This window comes from Apis florea, unplaced genomic scaffold (assembly GCF_048593485.1).
Source record: "Apis florea isolate Af1SG1 unplaced genomic scaffold, ASM4859348v1 contig_32_pilon, whole genome shotgun sequence".
Classification (NCBI taxonomy): domain Eukaryota; kingdom Metazoa; phylum Arthropoda; class Insecta; order Hymenoptera; family Apidae; genus Apis; species Apis florea.
The window spans coordinates 227,243-243,812 of record NW_028256733.1 but is presented as its reverse complement, the minus strand read 5'-3'; the positions used below and the strand labels follow the sequence as shown (position 1 = coordinate 243,812).

At 34.8% G+C, this 16,570-nt stretch overlaps 1 protein-coding gene and 2 long non-coding RNA genes across 9 annotated transcripts in view; 1 reads left to right on the top strand and 2 right to left on the bottom strand.

Moving 5' to 3' along the window:
- Positions 1-16,570, bottom strand: part of LOC100863864 (uncharacterized) — a 39,610-nt gene that overhangs the window by 16,096 nt on the left and 6,944 nt on the right. For 6 of the 7 annotated variants that reach the window (XM_086911364.1, XM_086911366.1, XM_086911368.1 and 3 more), the window contains exons 2-4: positions 10,473-12,195; positions 10,227-10,386; positions 9,654-9,854 (exon numbers count right to left, since the gene is read on the bottom strand). In XM_086911364.1, the coding sequence (XP_086767490.1) occupies positions 9,654-9,854; positions 10,227-10,386; positions 10,473-12,195 (2,084 nt within the window). Of the gene's footprint in view, positions 1-9,653; positions 9,855-10,226; positions 10,387-10,472; positions 12,196-14,543; positions 15,065-16,570 lie in introns of those variants that run through there. The other variant, XM_086911365.1, reaches the window with a different exon arrangement.
- On the bottom strand, positions 14-7,455 carry LOC147657089 (uncharacterized). The gene is made up of 2 exons (XR_015293087.1): positions 7,112-7,455; positions 14-4,837 (listed from the first exon to the last, which is right to left on the bottom strand). It is a non-coding gene; the product is annotated as an uncharacterized LOC147657089 (long non-coding RNA).
- Positions 15,218-16,187, top strand: LOC147657088 (uncharacterized). Its single transcript, XR_015293085.1, has 2 exons — positions 15,218-15,483; positions 15,851-16,187. It is a non-coding gene; the product is annotated as an uncharacterized LOC147657088 (long non-coding RNA).

Below are 16,570 nucleotides of genomic sequence, written 5' to 3'. Positions count from 1 at the left end.
TACCAAGCATCTCTTTTAGGATTTTAAATGCAGCCTTTATTTGTTTCGTACATAAATACATCTTCATCAATACAATTGCAACAGCTATTAAACGAAATTAAACATCTCTCCAACCAAATAGAATAATCTTCAAACATTAACGAGGACTTATTAAAAAATACGTAACACATGAGTTTTAACACAGAAAAATCTTGCTTCTCTTCCTTCTCCTTATTATTATTTTCTTCTTCTTTTTTCTTTCGTAATGTTCGAACGTTTAAAAGTTATACAAATTACATCGAATCGATTTCTCAAAGCAGAAGATAATACGCCGTAATTTTCACTTTTGCGTTTTAAGTTTAATCAAAATGTTTGAGACGCCTAATGAGAATTTTTTCGGATGAAAATTTTTGGACCGCGGTTCTTTTTTTTATGAAAAGTGTCGAAGTGTTAAAAGCTAGGGTTGAAAAATTGGGTACATTTCGTTCGAATAAAATAATTTATAGCACCTTTAATGGCGGAATTCCAACTAATTTACGTATTTCCTTGTATCGTTTCAAACGAATATGTATAGCATACGTAAAATTATTTATCAGCTTTACGTATCAATAAAATAAGTTAAATAGATTAGATAATCGTGATTAATTTGCTACGCGCATAATAATGTATGCGCATATAATGAGAATAATTTCTGACATAACAGAAAATTATATTCCGTATTTCATTAATATTATTGCAATATATAATACTTTTATTTATTTATTTATATATATATATTTTTTCTCTCTACGAGTTATCAAGACTATTATCAATTGCAATTCGTAAAGATCATATCAACGTGATATCAATGTGATAAGAAGAAAATCACGTAGATTTTATTGACAAGTAATAATCGATCACAATCGAATTATTAAGGAATAAAGGAAAGATATTCGAATAAAAATTATTCGAAAAAAAGAAATGTGATTAATACTGCATAAAATACTGGTTAAAAAAAGAAAAAAAGAAAAAGAAAGGAATAATAAAAACAATATTTTCAAATTGAATTCAAAAAAACAATAAACTTATGTATAACTTCACGATGAATTATCTTTTTCGATTAGATAAAATTCTCTTTTATATCCTTTGCACACAGTTGGAAGAACGGTTCGTTAGAAGTTAGTAAAATTTCTAAAGAGGCGAAACGAAGTGGAAATTTAATTAAAATATACGGATAAACACCGTGTATTTCTTTAAAATTATCGAGAGCATACGTTACGAAGAACGTATTCAACGTTTAACGAATATATACATTTGTCAGTCAACATATGCACCTATATAATCGTCTAGTTTTCATGTAGACACTTTTCGCCGTTTTCACTCTTCGCTCTGAATTCTTACGTAAAATGCATACATCGACTAGTCACGCTGTATATACGTTTACTAAACTTCACGCTTTCACTGTAACATATAATACAATTCCGAGAAAAAATTTCCTACCGAAAATACTTGAATATATTTTACACAATACAAATACAAACGATAAAAATAGAAATACATTTGCCTGATTCTCAAATTATCCAAAAAAAAAAAAAGAAAAAAGTCCACGATTCGAACGAATACAATGCGGATGATTCGTGAATCGTGGCGAATCATAAATGCCCGCCAACAACATCACAAGTGCAAACCCTTAACCTCTCCGCCCCATAAAATTCCAAACCCCCCTTTTTCCACCCGTTGTTTAACCAAGTCCTTCCCTTCCTCGCAACCCGCAGAGTCGATCCTCCCGTTGAAAGTCATTCTGGGGGTGAGCACAGGAAGGGTCTGGTACGGGGGGCATGTATGATTCACGAATCGCACGATACACCGATTACTCCGTTATCGTTCGTATATGAATTTGTTCGATCGAGGCACTTAGCAGCGCATCCTTTCAAAATCTCGCGGATGAAATACGCGTAGATCTCTGTCATTTCCTCGAGTTGCGACCCCCTCCTCCTTCCCAGCGAAGACAAAGAATAAAAAAATAAAGATTACGATATAAATGCGATTAAAAGTGTGGAAATCGAGAAAAAAGCTCGTGGAAAAGAAGATCGCGACCCTGGAAATTGAGAACCACTGGCGTGTATGTATGGTTCGTGCATTATTAGGCCCATCATCTCTCTCTTATTTTCCCTTAGCAATCTCGGAAAATGTAGTTACGTGTTGTATCGAAATGTACTCCAAGATATCGTGTTGTATGCTGATAGAAAACTATGCGAGCTATGCGTATTATAATGTTACGAGGTACAACGTTATAATACAATCCTCGTGAGTTTGCGTATACAGATAATAACAGGTAATCAATAAAGAGTCGAAAATGCATTAATACGTATCCCCTTCGAGGTAAGAAGCACGAGCCGAGCCGAATTCGAATACTGTTCGAATAAAGAGGGACGGCCATTTACGAATTCTTCCTTTCGATCCAAACGGTTGCCAGATTATCTTAGAGATATTAAACCCTGAGTCTAATAAAATAAGAATATCTTAATAGCTCAATTTCATATCTTTCATAATGGGGCAACATTTATATTAAAATTAAGTATAAGTTTTAATAGAAAGTGCCCCAGTTTGATGGCTATACGATGTCTCGCGTCTTGTTTACAATTGAAAAATGTTGTGCCAGTATCATGCTATTTATTGGCATACTTTTGAATATGCCAATGCCGATTATTTGTCGGTTAAATGCTGTCAAGTGAAGCAACAACTTCAAGGTTGCTGTGTTAAACGGAATTAACATTTATTTAAATGAAAATTATAAAATTTGGAGAAAAGAATTAACGAAAGGAGTGAATGAATTGAATAATTGGACGCTTATTGGAAGAGATATGTCAATTTACGTGAATTTGAGAGCACCAATGAGAGAGCATCAATTTGGTAGGCAGAAATTTTCGAGTTGGTTAGCTACGATAATTACAAACTCGACCCATGCCCATGAACTTCATCCCCTCGAGGGGGATTTTAGCCTACGACCTTAGTTTACTGGAAACATTTTAGTTAACTCTTAATGGAAGCAAATTGGATTGATATTCGAGTCGTCGTATACGATACGTTGACTCTAAAATTCTTCTTAACAGCTCTCGCTTAATTAAATGCTTATTAAATGCGCATAGAGAGGGATATGTATTAATGTTTTAAAATGAAAAGATTAATTCCTGATGTTATTGCAAATAAGGAAGAGTCAGGAATAATTATATTGCCAGGAATATCGAGAAAATACTAGATGCATAATACGTCTATAATAATAAAAATAAAAATTCACAAGGAAAATACATATATATATATATATATAATGAACGATAAGAATTATATATATTCGCCATTATGGCGAATATACGAAATTCAAATTATACATTCGATCACAATTAATAACAATCTAACCTATTTATCGGAACGATTTTTAAAGAGGAAAAAAAAAAAAAAAAATTCTACATCAAATGTAACATCAAATGTACAATTAAAGATAAAGACAGCTAATATTTGGCATTACCTCAAATCTACCTGTATCACTATGTCTATGATGGAAATGACTCATGAATGGTAATAGTTGACGCAAATAAAGAGAATGGAATCACAGTGAAACGAAGCAAATTAAAAGAAGCTATCGTGCGGCAATATCCTTTGTAACATGCTTTGTTTCCTTATAAAATATAGAAGAAAGAATAAGAGATGTAAAAAAAAAAAAAAAAAAAAAAAAAAAAAGAAATGAAGAGAACGGAATAAAACACCGATACTGGCCGTGTTGGTGACGATCAACTCGTTTCTTATTCGATATTATAATAATTAGTATACCTTCTTTTTTATTATTATTATTATTTATTATTATTATTATTATTATTATTATAGATAATAACACGTGGATCCGAGTACGAATACGACGATGTAATCTACTCACTTTCTATACGTATATATTTATCGATTCAAGCGACGATTAAATTGGATCAGCTAGCAGACTAGAAAACACACTGAAAAAAAGGGAAAAAAAGTCGAACCTAAAAGGCGGTTCGGATTTTTTTAATTTTTCTTTTTTTATTTTCGTTTCTTTTTTTTTTTTTTTTTTTTCTTTCTTTGGAACTTTGACAAGGACGAAAGTTTATCGGACGTGACGAAGACTCGTATGAAATTGGAAAAATAATTTCTATCGTTCATGCTACTTGTCATCATCTTCGTGTTTAACATCTTCTTCTTATTATATTCCCCTATCTGCTTGTGCTAGCGTTTCTTTTTTTTTTTTTTTTTTTTTTTTTTTTCTACCCAAACGACTATGCATCGTGTCCCGGGGCGCGAATACAATTACCGATCGAGAGCAAAACTTTGATACGAAAATGTCGTTCCGCTATAGGGAAAAATATCGATCGAGAAGCAACGATTCTCTTCGAGGAGATTTCAACTTCTCAAAGAACAGAGAAAATCCTCTCGCCCTTGATTCGTAAAATCGCTTAGCTAGTCAGTTTATCGAGGAAAAAATTAATCTCGTCGTCGAACGATACTTTTCATGCGTGCAACCCATTATTTCTTATCTCTTTCGCCATTCCTCTCTCTCTCTCTCTCTCTCTCTCTCACTCTCCTTTCTCTCTCTTTCTTTTTTTCGTTCGACTTCTTTGAAAAAGAAGTCTCTCGTCCCGTTATGCCCGATTACTGTCCCTAAGTGTGTAATTACGTCCGTGTGTGTTTCTCAACACTATTGCCGACTTAGTCGCTGCGATTTAGTGTGGTTTCGCTAGTCGACAGAGAAGGGCCGGCGGGTTGTGGTCGCTAGTTAGGATATGTCAGCTGGTAGTAGTCCCCACCCGCGGAGTCCTCATCGGGGCTTTGCAATTGCTTCACTCGCTTTATTAGCGCGCTAGAACACAAAATACTATCGCTGAATTGACGTTCTTGCAATTTTTTAATTTTTTTTTTTTTTTTTTTTTTTTTTTAATTTTTTTAAACTCGTTTCTTTCTTTTTCGTTTATTCTCTGCGAATTTAAATATTGATTCAATACACGATTTGCTTATTTACTTATTCGTTTCGTAAAAAAGGCTCGAACAATTTGCCAATTTCATTTTCCACGCGATTGTTTATCTCTATCGTACACGCGCGAGTGTAACAAATGTAAGATATTTGATTCGAAAGAAAATAGCTCGAAGTTAAGGCTGTTGTTGCCTCGCCTCTGATCAAAAAAAAAAAAAAAGAAAAAAAAAGCGAAACAAAGCTTCGTTCGAGTATCGAATAATAACATGTTTAACTGAAAACTTGTTGAAAAGAGAATATCGAGTAACCTGGGTGGGACAAAAGAAGCTAAAAAGGCTCGAAGAAGATTTTCACACCAGTGTCTCCCAAATATGTGTGTAAAAGTGTAATATAAAATTTGTTCGTTCAATTCAAAATCAAATTAAGTATAATTTTGTCTACGTTTCCTTTTTCATTTTGAAATAACGTTTGATTGGTGGAACGGCGTAAGAATGGAGTTTTAACTCGAGAAAGGTTGGGAAACACTTAACATCGTGAAGATAAGATTATTAACGAATTTGCTTTTTCTTTTTCTTTTTTTTTTTTACAGGATGAAATTGCAATCTTCCTCCCTCCCACTTAAAATTAAAGATAAAAACGACGACACACGATGGAAAAAATGAGAAGCAGAGTAATCGTGTGAAAATTTAACGAGCAGTCGTTTCTCAGTCACGATTATGATATCGAGAGGATGAAACTCTGTGTCAATATTTCCCACAATTTGCTTTTATTTTCAACGATAATCTCTTCCTTTCGCCAACTTTTCATTTTATTTCGTTACTTCTAAAAACATTCAATCATACGCTAAATGTATTCTATCATTCCACAAGTAATTTCGTTTTTGCAAGAAAATTCAATTGCTTGTTTGAATCATTTGTTGATAAGGTTTTGAAACAAAATTAAATCTTCAAATAAGAAAATAATTCCAGCTTTTACGAGAAACAATTGCTATTTGTCTTTTCTTCATTTTGAATATTTAATAATAATATAATAATTAAGTAATGTTCATGTACATATTAAATCCATCATGTTCTTCTAATTCGGTTCATTAAAAGTTCGGTATTTTTTTTTTTTTATAAAATTTTAAATAGCAAAATTTTTGGAAATTTAAATCAAAAAAGTTTTTTAATCTAATATTAACCGTGACGATCACGGTATTAAAAACCATTTTGTTAAAAGATCGTATATATTGGGAAACACTGGGCATGATTAAATAATCGTTTCCTAATAACAGAGGAAATGTTCTGTTTTCAAGACGAGGACGTGAATTAAACGAAATCACGAAGCATGTGAGAAAAAAAAAAAAAAGCAAGACAAACTTGGACAAGAAACGCAGTTTTAGCCTCTAATTGCAAACGAATTACAACAGTTGATGAATTGATACGATATGACACAAGATTATTATTATTATTATTATTATTATTATTGTCACAAACATATTCCTTAATACTCTAATATTCTGCGAACAATATTTTCGCTTTGAAATAATATTAATTACTGCTGTCAATGCGACTCCACTAAAGTTATGGACGTGTAAATATGTAAAAATCGTCATTCAAAGTATCGCCTAAAATTTCAATTCGCTACGAATTATTCTAAGTTACATTACAGATTAGAGAAAAATCTACGAAAGGGAAAAAAAATTGATTTAAATGTTGTCATCAAATTTTCATCACGCAAACTATAGATAGATTTTGCATGCAGCATACATGATAAAAAGCGCAATTAAATATAATTACAAGTTTATAAGGGAAAACTACATCGAGAAAAAGTAAAAGTAGCTAGATAGAAGTCCAAGTGATTTGAACGACATACGTCGAATACGATGCAAAAAAAAAAAGCTACAAAGTAACTTAGTCTTATTGCGGTATATGATGATACAGGTGGAAAGAAGGATTGTATCAAATTTTCTAAATATCAAGTAACCATTTCGATAAACATCACGTAACTTGTGACTTCTAATAGAACTGGATAACTAATATTGTTCATTAAATATTATTCATATGTTTGTATCGTTAGAGACAAAAAAATATAGAGTACAACTATGGAGTACATTTTCATTTCATGAAAACACTCGTGTCATTGTTAAAAAAAATTATTCTTCTCTTTGTAACATAAGCATACCGCGAGTAGCTCTTCTTCTTGTAATGCAAATCCCTTTTTAAAATTAATTTTTCCTCAATATCAATTTCCTTCGTATTATTGCATGAAATTTTTGCAATTTAATGCAAAAAAAAAAAAAATGCGTATATTATTGTATAACAAAAGTAAACGGTTTTATCTAGAGATTTCATTAGAGATATCTTAAGAAAAGTAACGCTAACGCTGATAGTGTATTGTTAATCTTCTCTTTTAAATCTTTCTCACAAAGATGTTATGCGCGAAACGCGATCTATTCGTTTCGTTTTTGAAAAATGAAAATACATATATAAGCGTATCGTTAATACGCTTTTGATAAAGAAAAAAAAAAAAAAAAAGAAATAAATTACTCACTACGAGTTTCGAAGACAAAAGTATTTGTTTTAATTGTCTTTTGTTAAATTACGTTTCAATGAATTTCTCAATAAAGTATAGATAAACGATCTAGGCTGTTCTCTTTTACTTTGCACTGTGTATATTAATCACTATTGCATGTCACTTCGCTTTTCTGTGAATAAAAAGAATAGGGAAACACGATAACGGGACGTGATTGAACATTACACACAATACGAACAGTAAGAGCGCACACGCGTTACTAACAGTAGTAACAACCGCGTTCCGCGTTTCAACCTCGAATTGCCGGCGACGCCATGATACCTAGTCCGAGTCAGCGAATAGGGGAGAAGGTAGCCCAGAAGAGGGGATAACGTATGAGTCACGCGCAAACGCGCGCCAAATTTGTTTTTGAATACTCGTATGAAATATCGCAACAATAAATAATTTTAAAAAATAATATAAAAGAATGAATGATAATTTTAAAAATAGTATTACTTTATAGCACGTAAGATTATAATAAAATTCGTTATTAAAAATATAATATATATGGTAAAAATAATCAATAACAATATTTATATTTGTAATGAAATGATGTATCTAATTTTGACGAATATTTTTAAAAATATTGTTTAAAGTTTCTTTCAAAAAAGAAAAATATCTTTTTTCTTTTTTATCTCATAGGTAAGCGTGCAAGTAATTTCTATAGTTATTGATTTCTGTATGAATAAGCGAGATATCTTGCTTGCTAAAGGATAGCCTGCACGTCGGGAATGCAGACGTAGTTTTAAATGGATGAGACATTGCTTTATTCCTTACAGAATAACGTCTCTCGTATGTATATCATAAACTCTGACGTATATTCCATAAATGGAGCCATTGAAATAATTCCATTTAATCCATCTATTCTCAGATGAACAATTTTTTTAAAGAAAAACTTTTGATTCAAAAAAAAAAAAAAAAATATACATCGTGTCATCATATTATTATTTATATTATCTTATCGTATAAAAGAGATAATCTTATCAAGATATGTTTCTTACTTTTTAATTTCACATAGATGTTATATATTGATAATATTAATTTGAAATATATATAGAGAAAGAAGTATTTGACAACAAAAGTTGTCAACATTACTATAAAAATAATTTGCACAATTATACCGGATATAAACTATTAATTCAACACATGCTTAAAAAAAAAGAATCATGCATTTAAAGAGTAGTAAAACAGTAGTAAAACAATAGTAAAACTGTAGTAAAACTAATGATTTAAAATATTTCTAATATATATCTTTTAATGAAATATATTTCTTTCAATATGTTATAATTAGCACAATTATTTCTAAAGTAAAATTCTTTAGAAATTAATTAAAAGAAATTAAAATAAAATTAAAAATAGATAAATTTAAAAAAAAATTATGCTAATTATGATATAGTTGGAAAGAATAATAAATATTCACAGATTTTTATATATTTTATATATAATCTATAGTGTTACACACAACTTACCTTTACACATCCTAAAATTTAAAACTTTACCAATGACAAAAATACGTGCTGTTTTTTAAATATTTCATAAAAATCTCAATAAATACATTAATCTCAATAAAACTTTTTAGCTTTTTTTATGAAAGAAATGAATTTCTGCATGAATTAATTTAACGAATTTATATTTTTCTTACTTCGAATATTAAGTAACGAAATATATAAAAAAAAAAAATTAAATTATAGACAAAATTTTCTATAATATCATTAAATTCAATACACAGATAAACACTATATTGAATTAATGATGAAACGCGACATTTCGTTATCCCTATTTATATTGTACAGCAGAATCATCTTAATGTAAATTTTTAACGTATAAGATAACATACGACGAAGCAACGTATAACGTAAATGTATAAAACACAATGAAAAGAAGCATTTTAAAAGCTAAAAAAAGAATTATGCGTTTTTTGAAATACATTAATACCAATGGCGATAGGTACACATTGTACTAGAGACAAAATAATATAAAAATAAAAGAAATAAAGATATGTTAGTATCGTTAAAAATTTTGCCCAAAATATATTTTATTTCCGAATTATTAATTATATCTATCGCAAAATCATGCGACGTTTTGGAATCACGAATATAGTTATAAAGCGGTTAAGAATTTCAAAAAGCGATATAAAATTTTAAATACACACCCTATATCGTTGGCTGGTTGATTATTATTATTGGCTGATCCAGCGTTCACGTTGTTGTTAATCGTGTTGGAATTATTAGTTTGTTGCAGCGTTTGACTCAACAAAGAGGACCATTGCCTCATCACATCTTCACCTTGAGCTTCCAATTCGGAGAGAATGGTAGCATTATCCATATCTTGCAATGCTGTGCCAGTCTCCGCTCTAAAATATATGCGTAAAAAATATACTTAGCATCATTTTGTTTACAATAATTCGAAAAAAAAGATTCAAATTTTCAATTTGATGTTTGTAATTGCAGCAAACCGAGTTGTAAAGTGCATCATTTCATTTGCATTTTGATAAAATTTATATCCGTTTTTAATCACTGTCTCAACATATATATATATATCGAAAAGAACAAAGGTCAATCGAAAATATTGATTTTACGATCAGTTGTCAATTTCACACTTGATTTTAAATCAAGCGCACGCTTGTGTTTTTTCAATATCATTAAGAATGACGAACACTTTACAAACGTAAAAAAAAAAAATTTCAAGATGCAAAGCGTATTCGCAACTACGATATAACACGAACCGTTGTTCTTCGTAGGAGCTTGCATCGCTGTGTTCGTAATCTAATATCAAGTCATCAGAGGCAATAGATTCGCAAGGGGATAAAGTATCGACACTGCCGGCTCGGCTTATTCGTTTGCCATGGTGAGGGCTGTTGGTTGCGTTTTTCCCGTGTCCCGTACCTTGAATATAACAAAAAATAAGAACAATTTGTAAGTATCGTTCTCGCGTCACAATCATTATTTACTTCCGTTAAAATACGTCATACCTGTTTTAGGACTGGACTCGACCAGAGTGTGACTGTTCTCGGTAACGACTTGGCTAGCCATGGCAGACTGCGTCTCGGCACCGGCCCTCGAATTATCATCGAAAACGAGGCCAGGTTGATCAGCGATCTCATCGTCGAAATACTCTCTACCCTCTGACAAACTGAGCGAATTCGAAGCGTTGGTCGGCGTTCCAGGGCTGTCGTCGTCGATCGCTGTCCCAGATTGTTCCATCGCGTTCTCCTTCTTCGGTGTTTTCGTATCGGATTGGGTGATACTGGCCGTAAGGCTGTCGAAAAGGCTGTCGACGGGCGACGTCTCGTCATCTATGAGGGCGGTGGGCGTTGCCGCGGCGGCGGCGAACGCAGGGTCCTCGATGGTGAGGAGCACGGAACGCAACGCGGTTTTGGGAAGGGTCCCCGATTTAACCAGGCTCGAGGACGCGTGCAGGTGTTGAGCGGAACCGGATCGTTGGCACTCGTCGCTCGAGCTCAACGAGTATTCGTCGGCCATGGCCTCCCCGTGGCCGTATTCAGGATCGTCGGAGCTCGGCGGGCTGAAATCCGACTTGATGGAAGGGATTTTCTCGGTATGCGACCTGTCCTTGTAAACCTTCTCCTCCCCCAATCCTTCGTCGTAACCTTCCGAGGACGTGGTCGACATGGAGGTGGTCGACTCGGTGTACCTATTGTCCTTGTTCACGATCCTCTGGTACTGAGTCGCCCTTTCCCTAACCAAACCGGTGCTGGCCGAGGTGAACGTTTTCGGCAATGGTATCACGGATATCTCGGTCACCGTGCTGTCGTCGTCCCTCACGTCCCTCACGTCGAAACTCTTCCCGCTCACCACCATCCTTAAATTCCTAAATCTGCCCCCTCCCCCCCCGTGCCTTCTCAACAACGATCCATCCCCGTAATCCATACCCCTGAAATCGTTCTCCCCGCAACCTTGCTGGCTCCCCACACCCGAATCCTCCGTGCTCGACCCCTCCTTCGAGCTCGTCGAGCTCTTCGACGCAGCGGACACCTTCCTGCTTTGATTCGCCGCGGTTTTCGCGATCTTCGAGTTCGCGTCCGTCATTCTCACCGCGTACTGGGGTAGGGGCAAGTGGCTCGTGTGCAGGGTGTACCTGCCTACGGGCTCCGGTATACCCGACGCCCTTCGATTCCCGTCCACGTGAGCGTTGTTGAACGAGACCACCCCGTTGTTGTTGTTGTTGTTGTTGTTGTTGTGCACGGGCGACGACTTCACCTTCAACGGTTGCGCGGCTTGGCCACCGCCACCCACCACCACCATCCTGTGCGGTTGCTTCACCATGAAACCGGCCTCCTGGTGTTGCTGCTTCTCTTGATTGTAGTGGCTCACGCTGTGGCTGCTGCATATGTCGCCAACCTTGTTCGTGAATTTCGCCTGGGGCTGCCTGTAACCGAACCGATTCGTCCTCACCGCGATCCCGCTCGACTCCTTCTTGGGGGGCGCGAGGCGGGGCGTCGATCGGCCGGACGACGAATTGTGGAGAGCCGAATTCGAGGTGTCCTCCACGTCCCGCCTTCGATTCTGCTCCGGGCCGGCCGACTTCGATCGTTGGTGCACGACGCTCGACTCGGCCGTGTAATTGTTTATCGGCATCGGTATCCCGGAGGCCGGTCTTCGTCGGAAACCGAACGACATCGCCGTGCCGCGCGTGTGCGCGCCGCCACGCTTCGACGCCCCTTTATGCTCGTTCTGTAAAGAAGAGAAGACGAGAGGAGTGAGACAATCCGCGCCAATTTTTCCCATTATAACTCTATTTGAAATTTATCCTTCTCTCTCTCTCTCTCTCTCTCTCTCTCTCTCTCTCTCTCTCTCTCTCTCTCTCTCTCTCTCTCTCTCTCTCTCTCTCTCTCTCTCTCTCTCTCTCTCTCTCTCTCTCTCTCTCTCTCTCTCTCTCTCTCTCTCTCAAAAATTACTTTCGCTACGGGCTACTTCTCCGCATCGAAATACGTGCACAATGCTCGAGAAAGATCGTCAGCGAGGTTACGCCTCGCAACAATTCGAGTTGCTTTGCGACGGTGTTTATTGGGGGAGGAGGGGAAATTGGCGATAAAAACGAAATGTTTTCAGAGAAAGATACTCGATGCGCGATAATTCCAATCGTACGATACGCGGTATCTTATGCGGAGCGAGTGTAGTAGCGAAAGGGTTAAGGGAGAGACTTTTTTACTTCTGTTTCTCGACTCGAGAATCGATAAATAAAATAATTGTTATTTTTCTATTCCGCAGGTAGGCGTGTAGAGGTTTGGGGAGAAAAAAAAAATGTATATATATATATATAGCAGCGGGATCACATCGATTGTTCGAACTTATTGGATTTTCTTTCTGGCCAGGGAGAGAGTCATTTTTATCGTTCGGTAAAAGAAATTCGCGAGAGATTCTTACTCATTGTTATTAGGGATTAAGATGACGAGGGAAGAAATATTGTGAAATATTGATTGGCTGCGTTTGGTTCAATCAGTGAACAACGAAATCGATAACTCTGTACTGTAAATGCGAAAAACGCAATTACGAAAGTATGAAAGGTCTAAGGTCGCGGACTTGGATTTATTTTGTCATGTTACATGGGTGTTGCGTAAAGAGCAGTATAGAACGAATCTACGAAGGGCAGATAAATGTAATGGATAGTTAAAATTGTTATTTCAATACGAAAGTTCGGTCGACGTTGGTCGATAAAATTCGTAAAATTTTATGTATTAATATGTTTTTTTCTAATTGTAGATAAAGATTTTTCGCTAATAATTTTTAACAAATTTTAGAGATTATAGATTTAATATCGTTGCACGATATAAACGATAAATAAGTATATTTATAAATTAAATTTTTAAAATAACATAAATTTTGAGCGATAAAATTCTTGCTGATATATTTTCACAAAATAAAATTCCTCGCTTCGTAAAATGTTTCAAAATTTCTCAACGTAAAAATAATTTACGTTAAGAAAGCACTTGATTTAATTACTGCCCTCATTTTTAAATTGGATATGCGTTTTTCATTCACACCTAATTCTACGTATATAACGTTTTTTGCTCCCATAAATACAATATATATATATATATATATATATATATATATATATATATATATATATATATATATTCGATAAATTTCTTTTTAAATTCAGAATTTGATATAAAAGATAAAAGAATAAAAGAAAGATCAACCTTGATACACTGTTTCGCAAAATATCATCATCTGATTTGATATCTCGTACTGATATATTGTAACATTGCGATTTATCGATGATCATCGGTACAGTAGAAATAAAGCAAAACTAAAAGTTGAAAAATGCGAAGTAACCCGTTTCAAAGTCCAGAAATAGAGCAACTCCGTCCCTAAATCGACGAACTTTTCTATACTTTTCGTATACACGTTCTACGAATCACAAAATGATATATTTCTAATTGTAATAATATCCGAATGTGTCTTATTAATTCCATTTATGTATGTCAAGAAAAATCACGTAAAAGCAATGAAATCCGATAAAAATATTTTAAAAAAAAAAACTCCTTACGTAATTAATTATTGAGCGTTGAATTCGATTAAATGATATCATAATTAAAGGCTTTTTCATTAAATCAATTTCGACACACGTGGCTACCACTCAACGTAACTTGAATCACTTTCTTTATCGTCCCTCTATCATGCGATTTGCGATAAAAATCTTCTTAATTGATCATTATTCTATTAAATCATAATAGGAACAGAAATCCGCATCAACATTATTTTGGCGCATGAATCTTGCAATGTGTCGTCATACGTGACACTAATCCTTGTCATATTATTTATCACTTGAAGCACTGCGGCAAGAAAGATACTATACTTCGCACAGAATGAACAATCGAGAATCACGATTGAACGGTGAAGTTTGATGATTCCGTGAGCAATATCCGTGAAGGGAAGGAAAAAAGAACGTCCTATATAAAGAATGTGGAAATATTTATCGCGCAAATGCGATGGTGAACGATGTCATAGCCTAAAAGGTTACGACGAAATACGATCGTCGATCGAAAGCACGTACAGAAGGTTGTATCCCTTACCGCAACACCAATTCCTTTCTCGTTCTCCAGGGAATCATCCTCGCACCTGGTGCCAACAGACGACCGGTAATCCATGTCTTCGGGCCAGTGTCACCCGGCTGTTAAGAAGACTGTATTACGATCGATCCCGGCGTCCAGCTTGCGAGAAAGTTACGTTAGTTTCTTCTAAATCCGCAACGTCGTCATCCTGCACTGCTGTGCGTGAATATTTTTAACCGAGGGAGGCACGAGAGCCGAAATTTACACGGCTATGTTTTTTCAGCTCGAACAAACCTTCCCCGTAATCTGTCACCTCTTTCGGATGCTGTACGCGTTCAGCTCGTACGCGTTGTCGCTAAAAGACACGCGCACCAATACCTCCTCTGACTCTCCCTCTTTCGTCTCCCTAACCTCACTCCGTCCTCTCACTCTGTCACTCTCTTTCTTCCCTCGCTGCTTCCTTCTCTTTCTTTCTGAAGTTCACCCTCGCGCTCAATCCAGCATACCCCCTTTTCTTCTTTCCGCCCGAGTTCGTGTGAACTCGTCACTGTTCGCGTTTCCTCGCCACTACACGGGCAGACGAAATCGTGGAATCGATTGACGGTACTGCGCCAGCGCGGCGTCGCGACGCCACCGCACACTATCGTAACCACTCGCGAACGACTGATGTCACGAGTGCGCCCGCGCCGCGCGTTTGCCTTTCGATGTATTTCTATATCTAAGTATTACTATATCTAAGTATTACTTTTGTCGGCCTCCCTCTGTCCTCTATCTGTACAGTGACATGCACAAAAAGCGGACCATCAAACTTAACCTTCTCATCCGGCAAGGGCTCAATTCTTACCGTTTAACGATCACGATAGTAGCACTCGTAACTGTCTAGTTGATCCCGAGTAATCGCATTACCGACTGGTTTCACATTCGAATGTTTTAGGAGCGGTTCTATGGATATACAATACCGGTGAATGTTTATTACACAATTTTGAGAAATCGTGAGAATAAAGTATTTTATATATATATATATATATATATATATATAATATACTATTTTTTTTAATCGATTTGTTTGATGCTAATCTAAAAGACTTTCTAAGTTTCATCGTTTTTTCTTTTTTTTTTTTTTAATTCTTTTTTCTTTAAATTCATTTCATTCTTATTTGTATCTTTTGATAGATACATTTATCCTTGATGACCTTTATTTATGAATGCTATCAAATCGGACTATGTACGATCAACTTAAATCTCTATTTTTAAATCAAATATTTAAACTAAGTGTATATTCTTTCTTGGTTCCGATCTATAAATATACCTGCTGTTTGTTTTTTTAGTGTTACCCTATCTCGTGAAAGAGTTGCTTTCAAATTCGATCTTCTGTGAGATTTTGTGAGAATATAAGAAATTTAAATCTTAATCCAAGAGAAAATTAAATATTAATGCTAACTTAATATAATAATGTTAAGATGAAATTTAAATTGTTAAAATATTTAATGAATCGTGTAAAATATATTTATTTTATTCAATAATGAAAATGAATCCTGTTGGAATAATGAAAAAAATATATCACAAGATTAATATAAATATATATATAAATTCACCTTTATCAGAAAATCGATCGTTATGTAATTATTACATACTGAAATGATTAAATGATTCTTCAAAACTGCCTTTTGTGAAAATTACTGTATTCTGTCTACTTTTCATTTGTGTACGCGAGATACGCACGCGATTATATAAATGCATGCATTTTGACTTAAGGTGAATACTGTATGAAAATATACGCGTGACAAAGCATGCAACGAGTGGAAAATTAAATTCCAGACAAAGAATTTGTTTCATACTTTAGCATGAATTAGTTCATTTGCATCCCATGTATGTTATGTTTCTAGAGATTGAATTGGATTCTTAACTATCCATTGAATACACTATATTCGTTGGTCGCTAGATTTCGAATTTCATACAAAAAAATTTTTAAAAATTATTTTAGTAACTTTAAGTATATAATATTAAAAAATTTATTTAGATTATTTCATATTTTCTTCTTTAAAGTA